Source organism: Salvelinus namaycush, unplaced genomic scaffold (genome assembly GCF_016432855.1).
Source record: "Salvelinus namaycush isolate Seneca unplaced genomic scaffold, SaNama_1.0 Scaffold269, whole genome shotgun sequence".
NCBI lineage: Eukaryota > Metazoa > Chordata > Actinopteri > Salmoniformes > Salmonidae > Salvelinus > Salvelinus namaycush.
The window spans coordinates 204,516-229,616 of NW_024059552.1; the positions used below are offsets into that span (position 1 = coordinate 204,516).

Sequence of the window (25,101 nt, forward strand, 5' to 3'; positions counted from 1 at the left end):
ACTCCACAATCATCTACTGTTACATTCTGTATTAACAAACTATTTCCTGTTTCTAATGAATATTTCTGTCTATAATTATTATTGTAATAAAAAGCAGCAGGACTACTACTAGTGAAAGAGCGGAGTATGAACAATGGAGGATGTGGTTGGTGCTGAATGTACCAGTGTACATCAGTTACATTAAGAGAACAGTTCAGGGTTGCATTGTGTCCAAGTTCTACCAGTGTCTCTGTCAAAGCCTCAGCACCAACACACAGTCTTAAGACACCTAGGAACAGAAGAATCCATGAGACACTTCATTTATTGTCAAATGAAAGTAAAATAAATAAGATAAGAAAAAAATGGTCTTACAGAACAGACAGGAAACAATCCTCGACATCCTCAGCGCTGTGATAAATCTTTGAGACCGAACTGACTTCCTCCTTCTAACAGACATCTGACTGAACACACTGTGCGACCACATGATCAAACCATAGTTTGCAAAAAGCTATAAGAAACACTCTTTAATAAAAAGCATTGAGGAAGTGAATGTTTCCTTTAATATCACTGTGGTGTCCAAATAACTTTCTAATTGAAAGGTTGACTCAAATAACAATGATCTTCCTGTGCACCACATGTTCAATCTCAAGTTCTCAACAAAACAACTGTCATTTGGTAGTACAATATTAATAACTAATCTTGAAATATTAAAAAATCTTAGTAAGTAAAGCTGCATCTTGTTGACAGGAGGGACACACTGACTTAATGCTATTTCAATCCCATTTCCAATTTTGACTTGACAGATGGCCCTGGTTTACAAAAAACTTACACATTGACTCAGCAACAAATATTGTATAAAAATAAAAAAAAGTTTGGGGTATTTTATTTGGATCCCCATTAGCTGTTGCTAAAGTGCAGAAGTTTAAGTGGTCCTATCAGTAAACACACCGCGGCTACAGGCAATTTGGAATAGCTTTTTTCCTCACCTCTAGAAAGGTGGTTCTAGCAAGAGGTATATTAGCACTCTCCTATTACACACTTTCCAGAAAAATAATAACTATTTCATCAGTTTAAATACTCAGAACTTGGCAACCGTTTCATGATAGGTACAATTACCAATTTCTGTGCTGTAAGTCAAAGGAAGTGGAGAATTGAGGAGTAACAGGAAGGGGCTGAGGTTCTGTCTTCTGATGCTCACGCTGCTCTTAGAATCACCTTCAAGCTCAGGAGCGGTTTCTCTGTAAAATATAGAGGGACATTTTCCTGAGAGTTATCATAGCTGTTTAGGCCTCTTACTTTTTTCAATCTTTACAAACGACATGCCTGGCTTTGAGTAAAGCCAGTGTGTCTATGTATGCTCATGACTCAACACAATACACGTCAGCTACTATAGCAACTGAAATGACTGCAACACTTAACAAAGAGCTGCAGTTAGTCTTAAATATTTCCCAAACTAAAAGCATTGTATTTGGGACAAATCCTTCACTAAACCCTAACGCTCAACTACATCTCGTAATGAATAATGTGGAAATTAAGCAAGTTGAGGTGACTTACCCTGGATTGTAAACTGTCATGATCAAAACATATTGATACAACAGTAGCTGAGATGGGGAGAAGTCTGTCCATAATAAAGCACTCCTCTGCCTTCTTAACAACACTATCAACAAGGCAGGTCCTACAGGCCCTAGTTTTGTCGCACCTGGACTACTATTCAGTAGTGTGGTCAGGTGCCACAAAGAGGGACTTAGGAAAATTGCAGTTGGCTCAGAACAGGGCAGCACGGCTGGCCCTTAAAAGTACATGGAGAGCTAACAATGATATGCATGTTAATCTCTCGTGGCTCAAAGTGGAATGTTATGTACAATTTGTTTGTCTAATTTGCTGAGTAGTGTTGGAGGCTATTTTGTAAATGACATCGCCGAAGTCAAGGATCGGCCGGATAGTCAGTTTTACGAGGGTGTGTTTGGCAGCATGAGTGAAGGATGCTTTGTTGCGAAATAGGAAGATTTAATTTTGGATTGGAAATGCTTAATGTAAGTCTGGAAGGAGAGTTTACAGTCTAACCAGACACCAAGGTATTTGTAGTTGTCCACATATTCTAAGTCAGAACCGTCCAGAGTAGTGATGCTAGACGGATGGGCGGGTGCGGGCAGTGATCGGTTGAAGAGCATACATTTAGTTTTACTTGCCTTTAAGAGCAGTTGGAGGCCACGGAAAGAGTGTTGTATGGCATTGAAGCTCGTCTGGAGGTTTGTTAACACAGTGTCGAAAGAAGGGCCAGAAGTATACAGAATGGTGTTGTCTGCGTAGAGGTGGATCAGAGAATCACCCGCAGCAAGAGCGACATCACTGATGAATACAGAGAAAAGAGTCGGCCTGAGATTTGAACCCTGTGGCACCCCCATAGAGACTGCCAGAGGTCCGGACAACAGGCCCTCCAATTTGCCACACTGAACTCTATCTGAGAAGTAGTTGGTAAACCAGGCGAGGCAGTCATTTGAGAAACCAAGGCTGTTGAGTCTGCCAATAACAATGCGGTGATTGACAGAGCCGAAGGCCTTGGCCAGGCCTTTTATCGATGGCGGTTATGATATCGTTTAGGACCTTGAGCGTGGCTGAGGTGCACTCATGACCAGCTCGGAAACCAGATCGCATAGCGGAGAAGGTAGGGTGGGATTCAAAATGGTCGTGATCTGTTTGTTAACTTGGCTTTCGAAGACTTTAGAAAGGCAGGGTAGGACAGATATAGGTCTGTAACAGTTTGGGTCTAGAGAGTCTCCCCCTTTGAAGAGGGGGATGACCGGGGCAGCTTTCCAATCTTTAGGGATCTCAGCCGATACAAAAGAGAGGTTGAACAGGCTAGTAATAGGGGTTGCAACAATTGCGGCGGATAATTTTAGAAAGAGAGGGTGCAGATTGTCTTGCCCAGCTGATTTGTAGGGGTCCAGATTTTGCAGCTCTTTCAGAACATCAGCTATCTGGATTTGGGTGAAGGAGAAATGGGGGAGGCTTGGGCAAGTTGCTGTGGGGGGTGCAGAGCTGTTGACCGGGGTAGGGGTTGCCAGGTGAAAAGCGTGGCCAGTCGTAGAAACATGCTTATTGAAATTCTCGATTATCGTAGATTTATCGGTGGTGACAGTGTTTCCTAGCCTCAGTGCAGTGGGCAGCTGGGAGGAGGTGCTCTCATTCTCCATGGACTTTACAGTGTCCCAGAACTTTTTGGAGTTTGTGCTACTGTATGCAAATTTCTGTTTTAAAAAGCTAGTCTTTGCTTTCCTAACTGCCTGTATATATTGGTTCCTAACTTCCCTGAAAAGTTGCATATCAGTATAAATAAAACAAATTTAGGGGAGGCTTCTGATGTTAACCAAGGCTTTTACGGTTACAGAAGTCAACAAATGATAGCGCCTGGGGAATAGTAGTGGAACTGGAGGCTACACGGTCTGGGTTAACCTCACATCACCAGAGGAACGGAGGAGGAGTAGAATAAGGGTACGGCTAAAGGTTATAAGAACTGGTCGTCTAGTGCATTGTGGACAGAGAATAAAAGGAGCAGATTTCTGGGCGTGGTAGAATAGATTCAAGGAATAATGTACAGACAAGGGTAGGGTAGGATGTGAGTACAGTGGAGGTAAACCTAGGCGTTGAGTGACGATGAGAGAGGTTTCATCTCTGGAGGCACCAGTTAAGCCAGGTGAGGTCTCCGCATGTGTGTGGGGTGGGACAAAAGAGCTATCTAAGGCATTTTGAGTGGAACTGAGGGCTCTACAGTGAAATAAAAGAATAAGAGCTAGCCAAGACAGCAGTAGACAAGGTATATTTACATTAGAGAGAGGCATAAAGCAATCACAGGTGTTGATCAGGAGAGCTAAGACAACAACGGGTAAATGGCGATAAATGGGCAGAGCGGGTCAGTTAGGCATACATGAGCCGAGTTCGAGGCTGGGGCTGACAGGTAAACTAAATGAGGTACCATGTTATTGAAACAGTCCAGGGGGCATCATCTGAGTAGTCGAGTGATCATAGGGTCAAAAAAGCAGCAATAGGTGAGTCAGGGTGTCTTGTAGCCAACGCATTATAACGTTATCTAGCAACAGCATCTGTTTAACTGGTAGGTAACGTTAGCTAGCTACCTACGTGGTTAGTTCACAACACCAATCGTACAAATAAATCTAACTTTTATCCATTTCTTCTTAACCTTATGTATACAACACGTTATATGTGCTAAATCAGCAAGCTAGCAGTTACTAATTGTGATAGCTATTTGTTGTAACGTTAATTTAGGCTAGTATAGATACAGAAGTCTTGCGCAACTCAACCGTATAACCTTTGTCATCCAATTGAACGTATTATCTTTGATTGTCCAGTGTACACATTTGCAATTCATTATCCACTTATGTATCAACAAACACCAGCGCTGATCCATAAATACATGTTTTTGTGGCTTAATTGGCTTTGCCTATTAATAAATATACCAGACCTGTTTTTCACACCAAGAGTGCAAACAGGATGAGCATGAACACGCTTTCACAAATTTCTTCTTTTGTTTACTTCTTCTTTGGGATTTGGTTGGCGGATCGCATCCAACTTTTAGGTACATACAGCGCCACATACTGTACTGTTGTGTGAGGCCATTCACGGCCTACCTACATTATATTCTTTGATACAGTAATACAACATTGGGGAAAAGGAAAATTGCCCTATCACCTATTAGCCCTAAAAATCCACCACCCATTGCACTATTTAACCCTATCTAGTCCTACTCCAGACCAACGGCCTTAGAGGACATATCACTACCACTCAACATCCCCTACAGCTGCCACCACAACCTCTATGTTCTGTGACTTTCAATCCATTTCTACAGTACAATTAACAACCATGGCTATAAATGCTCAAGATCCCACTTTACTGAAGCACATATTCTTCCCATCACTCTCTCTTGATCTCAACCTACTCACATGAATCCTCTCAGGATCCCTCACCCTATACCATCTTCCTCTACCACTCTCTTCACTGCTTCTGCATACGACACTTTCTGTACTACTCTGACCCTTGCAACCTCAACCTGCCTTTCTCTCACCGGACACCTCTGATCTCTAGCCTCATGATCACCCCCACAACTAACACAAACAACTTTCTCCACTGATACTACACATTCCTTCATCTCATGCCCTCCTGCACACTTCTCACATCTAGGCATCTCCCTCCTACACACCGTTGCAATATGCCCATAACCTTGACACCTAAAACCCCGTAATATTTTCAGAACATAAACTCTCACGGGATAACTGACACATCCTATCTTGACCTTATCTGGTAACAACTCTGCATCAAAACTCAGCATGACAGATGTCTTTTCCGTATCCCACCGGATCTACGGCTCACCAAACGGCGGGCGTCACAGACACCGGGAATCTTCCATTTCAACTGCTCCTCCTCAACACTTAATGCCACCCCCGTTATCACTCCTTTCAACGACGTCCTCCTCCGGGGAGCAAAACACAGCACAATTATTGTCCCTAATCTCGTAATCCAGAGTGCCCGCTCCCTCTGGGCGCAGGAAACACAACAAATCATCACCAGTCCCCTCCGAGTTACCATCACCAACTCAACAGTCCCCAACCTCTCCTGCACCCAACCTGACACCACATATGGATCACTCAAAAATAAAGGATTAATTCTCTCTACAAATCTCACTCCCACTGGGCCAAAATCATCCTCATAATCCTTTTAACAAGACCCAAACTCGGCGGTCCTTGCCGCAGGTACTTCGCCCTCACTCTCAACAAGTTAAGATTTAAACTTTAAAATAAAGGAGAGCCGCACACTCTAGGAGCTCAGATGCAAAAATATTTAATTTACCAACGTTTCGACAGGCAAGCTGTCTTCATCAGGGTACAATCACAGACACTGCGGGATGACTCGTTTATATATAGTGTCAAGACACACAGGTGTCTGTAATCATGGCCAAGAGTGGCCTAATATCATTGGTTAATTTCTCATATTAAAATGGCATAGAAAGAGCAACATACAATAAATACAAATGGATAGCATACGATCATAGACTCACTTAAGACCACACAAGCCTACAAACAACCACAATGGCAAAGTCACAACAAACACAACAATCACAAGAATGGCTTCAGATCAAAGTCCACGTTAAGACCGAAGGGAGCAAGGGTCTTTAAATTAAATATCCAAGCAGCCTCTCGTCTTAACAATAAGTTATCAAGGTCACCCCCTCTCCTAGGGAGGGTGACATGTTCGATGCCAATATAACGCAAAGATGAAATCGAGTGGCCTGCCTCCAAAAAGTGGGCCGCAACTGGGTAGGTCAAGTTTTTGCACCTCATGGTGCTACGATGCTCTGAGATACGTACTTTTAATTCACGCTTTGTTTTACCCACATAATTTTTACCACAAGGACAAGTTATAAGATAAATAACTGCCTTAGTGGAGCACGTAATAACACCTTTGATTGGGATCGATTTCCCTGTTTGTGGGTGTTTGAAGGATCTACATTTATAAGTACCTTTGCATGGTGCACAGCCATTACACTTATAATTTCCATCCAGTAGGGGCGCAAATAGATGTTGTTCAGGAATATCTTGGGGGGTTTAGATGGTTTCAAATGGGGTCTAAGCTACAACATATGCGACTGCGAATATGAAACAAATCTGAGTTAGTTTACATTAAAGGTTAAAAGATCACATTTTTATTAAAAAACTTTCCCCCCCCCAGAAATGATAGAAGAGTTTGACAACCCTGTTTCTAAGCTTTTAAATGATTTCTATCTCAACCGTTTATCTTTTCCAGTGATGAAGACAAGGTTTCATTCTGTTGGGTTCTGAGAATATGAAATATACTTCTTCATGTCACTGAGGGAGTGCTTAGGTTTAGAGGGTCTACACCAGAAGTTAATGGTTATCTGTAGGAGGAAGGTATATAGTGTGTGCAATTAAGCTTGGAATGTGCTGAGTGCAGGGAAGCGATCACGTGGCAGGGGAGAGGGGAGAGAGCTATGGATTAGTGATGAAGGGGGTCGAGGTCAGGTCAGGTTAAGGGAGAAAGAAAAGTTTATGTCCGTATTACTTAGTTTCCTGCCGAGCAGTAAATATACAGTGTTTGTACAGATGTGTAGGAGGAGACTCAGCCGAGGAGAAAGGTTTAAATATCAGTGCTTGTGTGAATGTGTCTGAATGCAGCTGTATTGATCCTCTGGGAAGAATAAACTTGGTTAAACTTTCATACTGTCCGTAGAGTTTTTTTACTCTGAACCTAACAATTCAAATCTAAAGTGGTGCTGTCAAAAAATATTGAATTCAAATGGTTTACCCATAGGTGTAGCTGGCAAGTATACACTATAACTAAAATACTATACACGTCCCATCATCATGTGAATGAAACCCTTTGAGTTGGACATTGTCGGTCACACACTCTCCAAAAGTGCGGTCCAAATGGAACACTAGATAATGTTTATTTTGTCCATCCACACCAGACGCAAACAGGACACGCAGGTTGAAATATCAAAACGAACTCGGAACCAATTATATTAATTTGGGGACAGGTCGAAAAGCATCAAACATTCATGGCAATTTAGCTAGGTAGCTTCCTGTTGCTAGCTAATTTGTCCTGGGATATGAACATTGGGTTATTATTTTAATTGAAACGCACAAGGTCCTCTACTCCGACAATTAATCCACAGATTAATAGTTTGTTTCCAGTAATCTCTCCTCCTTCGGGCTTCTTCTTCTTTGGACTTTATATGGCGGTAGTGTAATAAATACCATTTAAAATAACACAAGCATATTGCTATTACGTTGTTATAACTAACTTCTTTCAAAACAGGGTTTCTCACAAACTCATAAGCAGATACTGAGACCCACACACACCCAAGGACAGAGGGCTGGCACAGACCTTTCATAAACACTGATAAGGCCGGAAAGGCCTTGATCAAAGGGGTGCCTGGGTCTGCATTTCACGAGATACTGAGACACACACACACACCCAAGGACAGAGGGCTGACGTAAACCTTTCATAAACACTGATCAAAATAGGAACATCTACGCACACACAAAATCTCCTGTTTTAGCTGAACATTTGGAAACACAGAACTCTACTACCAGGCCCTGAAGGACGACACCCAGATCGACAGGACCAATCAGAAGACCAGACCTACTAGACTCAACCTACATTCTGTGCTGTATAAAATGTCTATGCACTCTGTTATCTGGGCTCTGTCTGCAGGTTCCTTACGAGCTGAATGAACGAGTCCGTGCACGCTTGTATCAGATATCTTTACCTCTGAATAAACTGCTTTTTATTATACGAATATCCACCCTGTCCAGAGTCTCTACTTCGTCTCAGTTCTCCAGTAAACTTGTGATATCAACAAATTGGTAGCAGAGGATGGTTTTCTTCTCTGAATTCAGTCCATAAAAGTTGATAGAGAAAAGAGACAAGTAAGAGACGGATCAGAAAGGAAGGGTGACCTGTCCGAAGGAGCAGCCGGGAATCCAGCTCGCCTCAGAAAACTGATCTAGACGGCCGTCAAAACAAAGGTAAGCAGTACCTGTTAAATCAAAAATCTGCATATTGTATATTAGGAAAATCCAAATTAAAGATCAGAAGTACTGAGGTTGAGTATGGGTTACTGTTAAATTTATGATAAATGTCTATTGTAAATGTAAAAGTAAACATGTAAAGATATCTGAGATATAGAGAGTCACATAGTCGGGTAGAAGCCGTGAGACTCAGAGTCACATAGTCGGGTAGAAGCCGTGAGACTCTAAAGTAATTAAAAAGAGATTCACATAGTCGGGTAGAAGCCGTGAGAATCCAAATAACTTATAGAGAGTCACATAGTCGGGTAGAAGCCGTGAGACTCAGATTCACACAGTCGGGTAGAAGCCGTGAGAATCTAAGTAAATGTGTGTTGTAAAAAGATTCACATAGTCGGGTAGAAGCCGTGAGAATCCAAGTAATTGTGTTATAATTGTAACTGACTTGATAAAAAGATTCAGATAGTCGGGTTGAGTGAGAATTCCGTGAGAATCCAAGTCTAGAAAAGGTTCCCCAGACTTAACGACATTTGATTGGTTAAAACACTTGGAAGTTACCTAGGGGGAATCAACAAAATAAAAATAAAAATACGAGTTCAGATAGCGGGCAATGGTTGACTTGGCACTTAACTAGATGCACTGTGAAGAACTTAACCTGCGATCAATGTATTAATGTTGTTATGTAATAAAATACAAATGTGGAAATGTTAATTTGAATGTTGTGTAAGATTGGCCTTTTCACGAGACTCACTAGTTGATAACTTTTGGGAGGACAGCTGAGTCTTCTTTTGGCCCGTGGTACAGCCGCCGAGCTGAAAACTGACTTGTATTTTTCCTCTATTGTGCTGTTGGTATTTCCATAATTCCTAAAATTGAATTGATAATTATTTTAGAAGCGCTTGAGTTTGTTAATATATTGTTCCGGAAGGGCGATTCTGTCACCTTCTGGGAAAATATATAACAACTCGAAAAACTGAAAAACGATAATAACTATTGCAAAATAATTCTTAAAATTGAATTGATAATTATTTTAGAAGCGCTTGAGTTTGTTAATATATTGTTCCGGAAGGGCGATTCTGTCACCTTCTGGGAAAATATATAACAACTCGAAAAACTGAAAAACGATAATAACTATTGCAAAATAATTCTTAAAATTGAATTGATAATTATTTTAGAAGCGCTTGAGTTTGTTAATATATTGTTCCGGAAGGGCGATTCTGACACCTTCTGGGAAAATATATAACAACTCGAAAAACGATAATAACTATTGCAAAATAATTCTTAAAATTGAATTGATAATTATTTTAGAAGCGCTTGAGTTTGTTAATATATTGTTCCGGAAGGGCGATTCTGTCACCTTCTGGGAAAATATATAACAGCTCGAAAAACTGACTAACAGTAATAACTGCTGTAAATAATTCTTTGTGTACGAGTGTGGGGCACCAGAGATAAGTCAGTGTCAGCGCCGAGAATACATTGCTGGCCTCGGCCAGTGACGGGCTAAGTGCACTAAGATAGTCAAACCAGACATCTCTCAAATTTTTGCTAATATAGCCATGGCCGCCACTACCGTCCCAAAACTTAAGATAAATGAATTTTTAGACCAAAGAATCATGGGTTGGGGCAGTACCAACGGCAGGGGAAGATGCTAAGTCAGTCATTAGGTGGCTACAAACGGAACTCATACCTAGGTATGGTGTCCCACGACAAATCCGATCTCAGGGTCTCGTGTAACGCGCCAATCAAACTTTGAAGGCTAAGATAGCCAAGGTATGTGCAGGTTCGAAGTTGATATGGGTTGAAGCCCTGCCTCTGGGGTTGATGGCCATGAGAGCCTCTCCAGGGGCAGGCACCCATCTCTCTCCTCATGAGATAATGACTGGAAGAGTCATGCCTGGTCCACCAAGAGAGGGAGGTCATATGCCCACTCTTGATGTAAATATGTGAAAAAACTGACGGAACTTTCTGCAGCTCTCTCCAAACAGATTCACAAGGTCCGAGAGGGGGAGCTGCCAGGAGGCACGCCACCACTGAATGTAAAATGGTGACTGGGTGGGGGTTAAAGTCCACAAGAGAAAGTGGCTGGAACCCAGGTGGACTGAACTGTACGAAGTGAAGGAGGTTACTTCACACTCAGTTCAGGTCAAAGGTAAATCAGGCGCACCTTGGCACCACCTCACACATTGCACTCCAGCTCCAATTCCTTCCAGAACACTGACAGAAGTCAGAGCTGATTTGAGCGGCCTAAATTCGATTCCAAATGAAGACACTCCTGACTCAGGTGATGCGGCATCAAACTCCGCCTCCCCTGAAAAAGGAACCTCGCACAGTTAGAGGGACATTTCTCCCTCCCTGGGCAAGGCTAGGGATATCTGGCCCCTTATTTGTGATATTCCTCCACACACTCATAACTCTTAGAATAGTTGGGGGTGGAGAGCTGTGCAGAGAATGGACAGAAGATGGCAGTATTGCAGCACTCAACGGTCTCCCAGCAAACGGGGAGCCTGTTTGAATGCTGGTGACAGAGAAAAACTTAAAACCAATTCGGAGTAGAGAGAATACATTTAATAACTTATTTAGGTTAAATTTACAGACTAATGATATTATTGTTATGGATTGGCTGACATGCGATATAAATTGGCCAGAGCCAGGTATCAAACGGGGGAGGGGTACATTGTGGTCTAGGATAGGATGGGGCCTATTGGATAATAAACTTATTTAAAATTAAAAAAATTCTAGCTAAAAAATAGGCATAGAAGTTAAATATATAATTAGATAGAACAAATGAGAAACTGTTTGTTAACCAAACCTGTATGTCCAAGATTTTATGCATTACAGGTGAATTAAAGGAGAAGGTGATTCACTCGACCTGGGGGCATATCGCACTTGGAGGGTGAGACACACTGACACTGCCGAATGATCACAGAGTTAAGGAGAAGAACCGTTGCTAATAGAGTTCGGGGATCAACTCCTTAATGAAGAATTCCCTGACCCCGACCTTTCCTCACTGTGTACGTTCATAGAAGTGAAAGTGTTGCTTGATCTCTGGCTGATGATGTGTTCTCTGGGAGAGGATGGGGCTTTACAGGACTACTTGTAGTCCTGAGCTGTCTGTTTAGGATACGATGGAGATGTTACCATCGCAGTACTGCCAGAACCACCACCAGTTTCAACGGACCAGGGTTCAGCCGGCCTCCTCCACCACTCCAAGACCAAGTCCCACGCCATCACCTAAGCTCTCCAATCTGGTACAGGTAATAAATGTAAAAGACATCTCAGATAGTGACCAATTGGGGACTGAAACTGGTTATGAGGGAAGGGAGAATATGTGGTTGGCCTACAAAACACTTAATAGAAAGGACTGTGTCGTATGTGGACATGCCAGACCTATTCTGGCTGCTCACCCATTTGCCCTAAGCAATGGGAAAGGTTGGATGTGCATATTGGAAAGTTTAAGCCAAATTCAACCCTGTGTAAAACTCTGAGTCTTGTGTTCCCAGAAGTCCCTCCCCAGAAGGCACCGTGGGGAGTTAAGGCATATGGGGGATATTACAGCTGTAACACTGGTATGGGTAGAGGTATAGACTATGGGGGGTTCCCTACTACTGCCTGCATCACTAATGTCACTATTAAATAGAGGTGTTGCTGATGTATGGTGGATGTGTGGACCTGCCAGGCGGTTGACCCCATTTTGAAAGGAGATTGTCAGGGCACATGTGCTTTAGCCAGTCTGAAAACACCATTGCCTATTATTGAGGTTACAGCTAACCAACTTCTGGGAGCTGCACATGACACAGAGGCTTGAGACCAACCCAGGAGACGGCAGAAACGTGACGCTCCTTGGTCCGAGGGTACAGATAACATTCACACCAACCTGTTGGGGGTCCCAATAGGGGTCCCCCACGAATTCCAGACATTAAACAGGAAAGATGGCCTGTGGCATCTGATGCCCATCATTGGCCCAGCTATTGTTGATGCTAAACAAAATGTCTGGATCAATTATATCTACTATAATTAATAATGATTTGTTAAATACACCCACACAGCACTTACAGGGATGGCTGAACAATTGGATGCTACCTCTCAAAACCAGTAGACACAATAGACTAACACTGGACATGATTCTGGCCAACCAGGGAGGTGTATGTAAAATGTTTGGAGAACAGTGTTGCACGTTTGTCCCTAACAATACTAGTCCGGATGGGAGCATTTCAAAAGCTCTGAGTAGGTTGGCAAGGTTATCAGTGGAGATGAAGGGTCTTGCAGGCGTGGAGGAGAGTGGACTGGTCCCTTGGCTGGGTGGTTGGTTTGGTAAGTACACTGCAATGATGATTACTGGATTTCTGACACTAGTTGTTGTTTTTCATTTCTGTGTTGCCTGTATCATGCCTTATTTGAAGAAATCTGTTACAGATGTGGCAAGGGCCTCTGGTATGATGCCGTTGCTTGATGCTCCAGTTGGAGAGGCTGATACGAAATCAAGCTTCCGCAGGAGAGTGGGCCTGACAGAGGAGGACCCTTGGTTTGCTGTAGTTGATGTTGTCGAATGAATAAAAAGTGATGTTTGTCCTCCCTGTTGTGAAGGTTTGAAGTTCCCGGGTGGCGACGAGCCCACCTGGTACAGGTTGTATAGAGGGATGGACCTAAGGGTTTAACATATTCTCGTTTTTTGGTTACTAATGTGTGATTGGCCACTCCAGGTGTAGTTATTGGAGTGGTCTCCTTTTTGGTCCTTGCTCATTTACGACTCAACTTACATTGATGCTATTGGTGTCCCTAGGGGGTGCCAGATGAATATAAACTGGTGGACCAAGTGGCAGCTGGGCTTGAATCTTCTGTTTGTTGGTGGTGCACAGTTAATAAAAATGTGGACCGAATCAATTACATTCATTTTAATGTTCAGAAACTAGGAAATTGGACTCAACGAGGCTTCGAGGCGGTCCATGGACAATTGGCAGCTACATCCCTGATGGCATTTCAAAATAGAATCGCGGTTGATATGTTACTGGCGGAGAAAGGGGGTGTCTGTTCCATGTTCGGGGAGCAATGTTGTACTTTCATTCCAAATAACACAGCAACTGATGGTAGTCTTACTGTTGCCTTAGAGGGTCTTCGTACTCTTAATGGGAAAATGAAGAGCCACTCAGGAGTGAATACCTCAATGTGGGACTCTTGGATGGATGCGTTTGGTAAATATAAGACGCTTGTTTCTTCCATACTGGTATCTATATCTGTCTTCGCTGCGGTACTGGTGCTTTGTGGATGCTGCTGCATTCCATGTATTCGAACGCTGACCACTAGGATCATAACTACTGCTATTGATCCCAACCAGGCAGAGAAGGGACAGATGTTTCCTCTGTTTGCCCTGGAGGATGCTGAGCCAGACTATTTGACTGATGACTAATTCAACGCCATTTATAGCTTTTGTCACGTCTCTTGTGAGACGTGAAGAGGGGGAATTAAAACTTTATCTTCTGATAAAGTTTGCCCTATTCTGCCATTTATAGCTTTTGTCACGTCTCTTGTGAGACGTGAAGAGGGGGAATCAAAACTTTATCTTCTGATAAAGTTTGCCCTATTCTGCCATTTATAGCTTTTGTCACGTCTCTTGTGAGACGTGAAGAGGGGGAATCAAAACTTTATCTTCTGATAAAGTTTACTCTATTTTTGCCATTTATAGCTTTTGTCCTAGCTTTTGTCACGTCTCTTATGAGACGTGAAGAGGGGGATTTGTAATAAATACCATTTAAAATAACACAAGCATATTGCTATTACGTTGTTATAACTAACTTCTTTCAAAACAGGGTTTCTCACAAACTCATAAGCAGATACTGAGACCCACACACACCCAAGGACAGAGGGCTGGCACAGACCTTTCATAAACACTGATAAGGCCGGAAAGGCCTTGATCAAAGGGGTGCCTGGGTCTGCATTTCACGAGATACTGAGACCCACACACACCCAAGGACAGAGGGCTGACGTAAACCTTTCATAAACACTGATCAAAATAGGAACATCTACGCACACACAAAATCTCCTGTTTTAGCTGAAAATTTGGAAACACAGAACTCTACTACCAGGCCCTGAAGGACGACACCCAGATCGACAGGACCAATCAGAAGACCAGACCTACTAGACTCAACCTACATTCTGTGCTGTATAAAATGTCTATGCACTCTGTTATCTGGGCTCTGTCTGCAGGTTCCTTACGAGCTGAATGAACGAGTCCGTGCACGCTTGTATCAGATATCTTTACCTCTGAATAAACTGCTTTTTATTATACGAATATCCACCCTGTCCAGAGTCTCTACTTCGTCTCAGTTCTCCAGTAAACTTGTGATATCAACAGTAGGCAACCAACTTTAAGGTGCAGTACCACCACCAACTGGACTGGATTGTGGACCACAGTTTGTCTTTCAATCACTGACGTGGGTATATGCTCCTAAAACTAATGAGGAGATGGGAGAGGCGGGACTTGCAGTGTATCAAGCTTCACAAATAGAACCAAGTTCTATTTTAGCGCCTGGTTACGCAGATGCTCGTTGATGCGTGCGAGCAGTTTGGATGTAATGATTGAATAACATGTGTATGGACATTTATTTTGCAACGAGCGGTGTGGTCAGCATGCCATAAACAGGACCAGCAAGTGACGTGACGCGATGTACTGGACCAGAACTTATTTGTACAGTGTTCAAAGACAATGTGCTGCTGGATTAAGAATATCACTTATCTCTCCTAGATGATTTACTTGATTTACCTCTTGACTCCCTTGTGAGTATAATGTGTCAACCTCTTTCCTGCGCTAGGGCTTTTGCCTCTTGGCTGGTTTCTGTTGGTTATTTGTTGGGTTGCAGGATGCATTGTGCGAACACATGCAGTGCTTACTATTTTCAGTAGATGGTGCTGTTCAACCAGTTAAAATGTAGCCGCTCAAAATGTGTAGGACTGTGTGTATCACTGAAAATCATGACGACACATAAGGACAAAAAAGTGCAGGTTATATTATACAGATGATATTACTGTTATATTATATTGATGTGATCCTTGAGATGTTATAGAGACTTTGCTGAGACGTTTGTGTACACTGCCTCACCTCAAATTCCTAGCTACAGTTTGTTTGTTTGCAGCACACCTAACCAGCCTGAGAGGATGATGTCACAGGGGGTATTTGGAAGCCCAGTAGAGTCCCTGTAGATGGAGACATTTCCCTGATATGTAGACCCCATAGCACCAGGCCCTGGAACCTGCCTTAACTAACACCTGTACCCTGTCATAACACACACACACCTTGCCCTGCCACAACTGGGAAAATGAAGTGTCATCAAGGACAGACACTCTGAAGAGTTTTGTGAATATTGCATCATTGGTCGAGAAGCTATGGCAAAATCATTATACATTATTTACTGGACATGTGTAGGCTATGCCTTATCTCAAAGTATTTTTTGTTTTGTTTAAGACAACTTTGTTAAGGCAGGGTAACAATTCGTGTGAAGGCATTCATTATAAAAGTGTATTGCAACAGACAACCTCTTGCCAGACAAATTCCTTCACAAACATCACTGGAACAAATACTGTTATACCACCTCAGCCTCCACTGCAATTTCATTGACAATTTCCACAGAAGTCACAGCTTTATAACAAAAAGGAAATTAAGCAGCTGAATACTGTAATCATGACATTTTACTAGAAGATAGTTATATTAATGGACCCAGGCAAAGAGTAGAATGATAGCTAAAGAGACTGGTACCCAGGCAAGGAGTAGAATGATAGCTAAAGAGACTGGTACCCAGGCAAGGAGTAGAATGATAGCTAAAGAGACTGGTACCCAGGCAAGGAGTAGAATGATAGCTAAAGAGACTGGTACCCAGGCAAGGAGTAGAATGATAGCTAAAGAGACTGGGACCCAGGCAAGGAGTAGAATGATAGCTAAAGAGACTGGTACCCAGGCAAGGAGTAGAATGATAGCTAAAGAGACTGGTACCCAGGCAAGGAGTAGAATGATAGCTAAAGAGACTGGTACCCAGGCAAGGAGTAGAATGATAGCTAAAGAGACTGGTACCCAGGCAAGGAGTAGAATGATAGCTAAAGAGACTGGGACCCAGACTAGCATTAGCCCAGGTATGATTTGAAGAGGAAGGGTAGATATAGAAGTGGCACCTTATTAAGCAGTAGTTGTGAGTTCAGGATTTGAAAACTGGACCCCGGAGTAAATAGTTGAGGCTATGCAGTCGGGCCTTGGTCCTCTTGGTGGGGGTACCAGCTGTGTCATGCCATACTGAAAAACAATATGGAAATGGGTGAAAACCGCATGTCCCTACTATAGTGTACACGTTTTTCTCAATGTATACAATTTCTTGTCACTAGAATTTCAATGTGTTATAACATTTATGTCGCCGCATCATCAACCCTTACAAAAAAAATTGCACTTTTTAAACTGCAGTAACTGCCGTCCACTGTGGTATTTCGTACCCAAAAATGACAGAATATAATGCACTCTAACTGCAGTTACACTACAAAACTACTGCAGTAAAAATACAGTGTTATTTTGGACGCAGTATTTGCAGCATACTGCAGTTATACTGCACTCTGACTGCAGTCCTTGCAGGTTTGTGGGCATTATAAACATGAAAATGGGCCTATTAAAAATATTTTACTAACATTATATTATCATTGAATAGTATGTGCGCTTACTAATGGTGATGAATCTGTTGCCATTGTTGAACAGGAACTGTTCTTTTTCTTTCATTGCACAGTAGTACTCTCCACAATCATCTTCTGTTACATTCTGTACTACCACTATAAATTATGTTAGTAATAAATATGTCCGTTTTAACATAATGTATCATGGAAATAAGTACCATGAGAACTCACACAGAATATGGCCAGTGGAGGCTGTGGTAGCCGCTGTATGTACCGGTATGTATTTTCTGCACTAGTGGGTGGAAAAGTACAATTTATAGTCACATTGTGTCCAAGTTCCACCAGTGTGTCTGTCAAAGCCTCAGCTCCAACAATTTTAAGACACCTAAGAACAGAAGAATCCATGAAACACTTCACTTAATACATTAAATGAACAAGTCAATTCACATAAAAAGTAATGATCTTACAGAACACACTGGCAACAATATGTAATTTCCTCAGAACTGTGGTCTTTGAGACAGAACTGACTTCCTCCTAAGGCAGACGTCTGAATGAACACACTGTGCAAGTGCTAACCACATGATCTAACCACTGATTATGGATGTGTAATGTGTCTGATTGACACTGGTGTGACCTTTGTATGTGGGGGTGGATGGAGAATGAAGGAAGGCAATGCCAGAGCTCTAGTGCTAAATACTTTAAAATACTTATATGAAACAATAAAGAACGAAGGTGGGAGTTCAAAAAGTGTGGCACCAACAAATGCGTTAACAATGGAACAATGCCATTTTCACATGCATGTACTGTAGCTTACTTGATTCCTATGATACAGTGTATGTGTCGCAGGAGGTCTTGACCATTAGACCAAGAGGAGGGCTCTCACATCACCAGAACTTGAGCCAGACTCATGTTTGCTACATATGTATTGCTCAAGGAATAATATTGCACTTCTTCTAAACATCTATGCAGACAGAGTGCTTCTTTTGCTTTATTTTTTAGGGACGTCACAGGTTGAAGTGTCAAATCCAATCAAATCAAATATTATTTGTCATATGCACAGGATACAGCAGGGTGTAAACCATGATTAAAAAACTATTTATAAAGAAAATGTTGAAAAACGTTTTTACCATAGGTATTATTTACATATGTAGGAAGAGGGATACAGTGGTATAAGGGGAAGCTCGCATTCTGTCCAGACCTGGGCAGGAAATAGTTGTATTTGTAGTTTATTTGAAAATACCAACTTTTCACTTGAGTTTAGAGTTTAAAAAAAACGATTTTCTTTGATATTCAAATACAGGTCTCAGAAAACCAAACAATATTTGAATATATTTTGAATACCTCTCAGAAGAAAACATAATATTTTAAGTTATTTGAAAGCAAAAACATATTCATTTGATGAAGTTAGCTAGTTTCTCAAGTCCATATCAAATGAAAACAAAAGCAGGCCTTTTATTTTGATAATTAGCTAGCTAGCCTAGATCTAACGTATGTTTAACTGGTAGCTAATGTTACGTGGTTAGTTCAACACCAACGGTCGATCGCACAAATAAATCCAAATTGTATCAATTTCTTCTTAGCCTTTCGTATACGACACGTTCTATGTGCTAAATTGTCTAGTAGTTACTAAATGTGATAGAAAGCTATTTGTTGTAACGTTATTTACAGTAGATAGCTAGATACGGAAGTCTTATTACGCTTCGAACACACCGACTGTGTCATTGCGTTTCGATACACCAGAAGTACATTCATTTCCAATGGAACGCTGCATTTGCCTTGCAGCATTGCGTTGCAGAGGCAGTTGCAGTGCGTTCTGTGTGGTGCATACGTTCGATAAATCGAACGTATGCATCAAATTGTATGAGTGGACTTGACAGAAAGTAGCAAAATATGAATGTAGATTTTTTTTTGCACACATTCAGTAAAAATTTGGGATTACATAAAAACAGTTTGATTGCATAATTTCTTTACATTTTTTATTTATTTATTTGCCAAGTATATTATTTATTCGATGACATCCTCAAATTAATTGTGAGAGCCTATAATATAATTTCCCTCCAAAATGCAGTTTTGGAGCGAAATGCAATAATAAATAGTCAAGATAGGCAGAGTAGGCTCTTTCAACAATGAGACCAACGTTGAGGAAGGTGGTCTTGATCGCGCTGTTGGGCCGGGACCAGCCCCGCCGAAAGCTAGCTAACGCTAACTAGCCACATCTAGCACAAGCTCACTACTAAACTGACCTGGCAATCCTACTATCGTGGACACTTGTCTCCAAGCAGCATTTTTTGTGTTTATGTCCCTGTAGCTGTCAGCAGTTGTGTCAAAAAGACACGGTTTTGAGGATACTGCGAAAATGATTCTCTCCTCCATGTGTCCAACCGCATGCGACCATTTGCAAAAGGTACCTGCATCAGTATAGTTGCCTAGCTGCGCAAAATGTTATGCAGCAGTGATGCAATGACGCAGTCGGTGTGTTCGAAGCGTGACTGCGCAACCGTAGCATTACGCCGTCCCACTACTAGTATATTTGATTGTGCATTGTACACATTTGCAATTCATAAACCTCTTATGTATCACCAGAGCGGACCCATAAATAATGATTTTGTGGCTTAATTGCCTTTGCCTACACATGACACACCAATTTTAGTTCTAGTACCAGACCTGTTTTGCGCTTTAAGAGTGCATGCTTTCAACTATTTCCTGTTAACGCTAGAGGCGCGTCTGTTGTTGATGACTTCCTGCTGCTAGATTGATGTAGCATTTTACTGGAAGCAGTCATCCCTTGCTTGCTAGCCAATATGATAACATTTAATTGGTTGCAAATGACAACGTAATGGCGTCTTTACAATGCTTCTTGTTTTCGTTCGTTAGCCATATTTCCGTCTGATTCAGCATCCTTGACAGTTAAGTAAGTTGGCTTGTTAGCTAACTTAGCTAGCTATGTTGGCTAACCAAAGGCTTTTCATATTACAGGTAGCTAGCTTACTAGATAGCTGGCTAACTGTGTCACATCTTTCTGAACATAACCTGTGCATTGTTGTTAACTTGATTAGGAGGTGTTGGAAAATAGCTAGCTCTGGTCCAGTAACGTTAGTGGACAGATGCGCACTAACGGCCTGGACCAGAGCTACAACATAGTTAGCTACAAGCAGGTCAGCGTAAGTGGCACCTCCGTAATACAGTAATTCTTCATTTCAGATGGCAGTTCCCTTCAAAATCCCCAAGAGAAAACAGCCATCAGAAGCTGACAACATGCACATGCTGTCCCCTCTCTCACGTCTCCGGGATACCTCCAGCCCATTCGAGGTATCCCATATCATTTCCATTTGAAGTGGACATAGCCCCAATGAACTGCATTTTCACACGGTGACTCGTTATTTGTGAATAAATGTTGTGCTTATATTTGCTCATGGTGATAAGTGAGATCGGCATAGCTAGAAGGTATACACTGGGTGTACAAAACATTAGGAACACTTGCTCTTTCCATGACAGACTGACCGTGTGAATCCAGTTGAAAGCTATAATCCCTTATTGATGTCACTTGTTAAATCCACTTCAGTGTAGATGAGAGATGAGATGGGTCAAAGAAGGATTTTTAAGCCTTGAGACAATTATGACATGGATTGTGTGTGTGCCATTCAGAGTGTGAATGGGCAAGACAGAAGATTTAAGTGCCTTTGAATAGGGTATGGTAGTAGATGCCAGGCGCACTGGTTTGAGTGTCGAACTGCAACGCTGCTGGGTTTTTCACGCTCAACAGTTTCCCGTGTGTATCAAGAATGGTCCACCACCCAAAGGACATCCAGCCAACTTGACCCAGCTGTGGAAAGTATTGGAGTCAACATGGGCCAGCATCCCTGTGGAACACTTTTGACACCTTGTAGAGTCCATGCCTCAACGAATTGAGGCAGTTCTGAGGGCAAAAGAGGGTGCAACTCAATATTAGGTGTTCCTAATAAAATACTATATGTCATGCTAAAGAAACCTCCCAAAGTGCTGCCCAAAGAACTCTACCTACAAGTACATATTCCCTCAATTACCTTGACCAACCGGTGCCCCTGCACATTGAGTCTGTAACGGTACCCCCTGTATATAGTCTCACTATTGTTATTTTATTGCTGCTCTTTGATTACTTGTTCCTTTTTATTTCTTATTCTTATTCATATTTTTTAAACTGCATTGTTGGTTAAGGGCTTGTAAGTAAGCATTTCACTGGAAGGTCTTCACCCGTTGTATTCGATGCATGTGACTAATACAATTTGATTTGATTTTGAAATGGCACCCTATTTCCTATATAATCAATGCACTACTTTTGACCAAAACCCACAGGGTGGCTAGTGCACAAAGGGGACAATGGCAGAGGAGGCTGGTGGGAGAAGCTATAGGAGGAGGGCTCATTTTAATGGCTGGAATGGAATTAATGGAACGGTATCAGACATGAAAACCACATTTGACTCCGTTCTATTAATTCCATTCCAGCCATTGCAAGGAGCCCATCCTCCTATAGTGCCTCCTACCAGCCTCCTCTGGAATAGGGTGCCATTTGCAACCCAACCCAAGACTCTTCTCTAATTTAAACCTATCACTCTCAAGACACTTTAAAAGCTGTAGGTCAATGTACTATGTAGCCTATGAGTTAATAGTTATGCTGAAACAACACTGTCATTTCAGACAAGCTGGTGGAATGGCTCTTCAAATGGAAAAAGGCCTGAACAGGTTGGCTCTCTGAATGGACACGTCTCCAGAGCAGGGAAACAGAGGTATGTATAGAAATGATCTGTACATGGCTCTGGTCCATAGCATTCATGCTGCTGAGATTAATGAACAGCATCAACAAGTGACGTGACGCACTGGACTAGAGCTTATTTGGACAGTGCTGCTGGATTAAGAATGTCAATTATCTCTCCTAGATGACTTACTTGACTTACCTCTTGACCCCGTTGGGAGCGTAACGTGTCAACCATGACACTCTCTCCACCACTTTTCTGCGCTTTCACCTCGTGCCTGGTTTTTGTTGGTTATTTTGTTGCCAGGATGCAGTGGTCATGGATATCTGCAGTGTTTACTATTTTCAGTAGATGGTGCTCTTCAACCAGTTAAATGTACCTGGTCAAAATGTCTAGTACAGTGTGTATAGCTGGAAATCATGATGACAAAAAAAGTGCAGGTTATATTACACAGATGATATTACCATTACAGTTGAAGTTGGAAGTTTACATACACCATAGCCAAATACATTTAAACTCAGTTTTTCACAATTCCTGACATTTAATCCTAGTAAAAATTCCCTGTCTTAGGTCAGTTATGATCACCACTTTATTATATGAATGTGAAATGTCAGAATAATAGAGAGAAGGATTTACTTCAGCTTTTATTTATTTCATCACATTCCCAGTGGGTCAAGAGTATACATACACTCAATTAGTATTTAGTAGCATTGCTTTAAATTGTTTAACTTGGGTCAAACGTTTCGGGTAGCCTTCCACAAGCTTCCCACAATAAGTTTTTTTAATTTTGTCCCATTCTTCCTGACAGAGTTGGTGTAATTGAGTCTGGTTTGTAGGCCTCCTTGCTCGCACACGCTTTTTCAGTTCTTCCCACAAATTTTCTATGGGATTGAGGTCAGGGCTTTGTGATGGCCACTCCAATACCTTGACTTTGTTGTCCTTCAGCCATTTTGCCACAACTTTGGAAGTATGCTTTGGGCCATTGTCCATTTGGAAGACCCATTTGTGACCAAGCTTTAACTTCCTGACTGATGTCTTGAGATGTTGCTTCAATATATACACATAATTTCCCTGCCTCATGATGCCATCTATTTTGTGAAGTGCACCAGTCCCTCCTGCAGCAAAGCACCCCCACAACATGATGCTGCCACTCACGTACTTCACGTTTGGGATGGTGTTCTTCGGCTTGCAAGCCTCCCCCTTTTTCCTCCAAACATAACGATGGTCATTATGTCCAAACAGTTCTATTTTTGTTTCATCAGACCAGAGGACATTTCTCCAAAAAGTACAATCTTTGTCCCCATGGGCAGTTGCAAACCATAGCCTGGCTTTTTTTATGGTGGTTTTGGAGCAGTGACTTCTCCCTTGTTTTACTGTGGATATAGATACTTTTGTACCGGTTTCCTCCAGCATCTTCACAAGGTCCTTTGCTGTTGTTCTGGGATTGATTTGCACGTTTTGCACCAAAGTACGTTAATCTCTAGGAGACAGAACCTGTCTCCTTCCTGAGCGGTATGACCGCTGCGTGGTCCCATGGTGTTTATACTTGTGTACTATTGTTTGTACAGATGAACGTGGTACCTTCAGGCATTTGGAAATTGCTCCCAAGGATGAATCAGACTTGTGGACGTCTACACTTTTTTTTCTGAGGTCTTGGCTGATTTCTTTTGATTTTCCCACGATGTCAAGCAAAGAGGCACTGAGTTTGAAGGTAAGCCTTGAAATACATCCACAGGTACACCTCCAATTGACTCAAATAATGCCAATTAGCCTATTAGAAGCTTCTAAAGTATGACATCATTTTCTGGAATTTTCCAAGCTGTTTAAAGTCACCGTCAACTTAGTGTATGTACACTTCTGACCCACTGGAATTGTGATACAGTGAATTATAAGTTAAATAATATGTCTGTAAACAATTTTTGGAAAAATTAGATAATGTTCTTACTGACTTGCCAAAACTATAGTTTGTTAACAAGAAATTCGTGGAGTGGTTGAAAAAGGAGTTTTAATGACTCCAACCTAAGTGTATGTAAACTTCTGACTTCAACTGTATATGGTATAGATGTAGTTCGTGAGTTGTTAGATAGACATTGCTGAGACTTTGGAACTCCAGCCAGTCAACAGGCTTCCAGAGACCAGCTCAGACCCCAGAACACCGTCCAGTTGCCAGCCAGAGAGGGAATTCCCCAGAGCACAGCAAATGGAGAGAGACCCACATGCCAAGCACACTGCGGAGATCACCCCCTCGCTGTCAGCTAGCAGTCAACGGAACACCTAGAAAGCAGACGGAGTCTCTGACTCATAAGAATCCACCTCACATCCAATCAAGCCCTGTGACATCATCAACACACAAAGCTGAACAAAGACTCCCAGCAGCCTTTCCTCCCTGCTTCAAAAACGGGTATGTCGTCAGGGTGGCACGTAGCCTAGTGGTAAAGAGCGTTGGGCAAGTAACCGAAAGGTTTCTGGTTCGAATCCCCGGGCCGAATAGGTGAAAATGTGCAAATGTGCCCTTAAAAAATCTTATCTTAAAAAATGGATAACTTTAAGTCTAGGAATTAGAACGTAGTTGATTTTTTAAATGTGAATTCACGTGTGATTCTGCTTGTTCGGTTCACAATTGTTCTGGTGTCTGTAACTCTGTCAGAACTAGAAGTGACACCGACCATAGAAATCTATGCTTGGAATCATTTGAACTGACTGTACCGTTGTCCTCCACTAGATGGCGCCCTAAGAGGGCATCAGACACACTGTGCCGGGACAAGAATCAAGAGATGGGGTGTGTGTCGCCACTGCTCAAGACGCCCCGTGCAGAGTTCAGTGGTCAGTGTCTCACACACACACACAAACACACTCACAGAGAGTTCATTGACGTGAAATCCTAGCCTACCATTCATTCTTTCTCACACAGTCCAAAACAATCCCTAGACAATGTGCTTAGGTTAGGAGGCCTGATGAAGACAATCTACACTTGTGGATGCTATGCTATTTTTGTGAAAATGTATTATTTCTCTAAAAACATTTTTCTTAAATGTTGGTGCTCAGTCTAGGTTGTAGATCCACAGCAGTCAGAGGTTGCTTATATCTACAAAGGCCTAACCAATTAAGGTTCAAACATACTTGTGTAATCATGAGTTTTCCTTGTTAAGTGTTTTGTTGCTGTTTCATGGAGCAGTGGGGTTAACATTTAG

At 42.0% G+C, this 25,101-nt stretch overlaps 1 protein-coding gene and 1 long non-coding RNA gene across 6 annotated transcripts in view; one reads left to right on the plus strand and one right to left on the minus strand.

Annotated features, from left to right (window-relative positions):
• The window catches only part of LOC120039379 (sentrin-specific protease 7-like), an 80,265-nt gene that overhangs the window by 30,602 nt on the left and 24,562 nt on the right, over positions 1-25,101 (plus strand). For 3 of the 5 annotated variants that reach the window (XM_038984808.1, XM_038984810.1, XM_038984813.1), the window contains exons 1-5: positions 19,913-20,091; positions 20,382-20,489; positions 21,855-21,943; positions 24,024-24,311; positions 24,633-24,733. In XM_038984808.1, the coding sequence (XP_038840736.1) occupies positions 20,382-20,489; positions 21,855-21,943; positions 24,024-24,311; positions 24,633-24,733 (586 nt within the window). In that variant the 5' untranslated portion in view covers positions 19,913-20,091. Of the gene's footprint in view, positions 1-19,912; positions 20,092-20,381; positions 20,490-21,854; positions 21,944-23,587; positions 23,622-24,023; positions 24,312-24,632; positions 24,734-25,101 lie in introns of those variants that run through there. The other 2 variants (XM_038984809.1, XM_038984812.1) reach the window with 2 other exon arrangements.
• LOC120039384 lies at positions 8-17,778 on the minus strand. Its single transcript, XR_005475391.1, has 3 exons — positions 17,412-17,778; positions 16,698-16,815; positions 8-1,217 (listed from the first exon to the last, which is right to left on the minus strand). It is a non-coding gene; the product is annotated as an uncharacterized LOC120039384 (long non-coding RNA).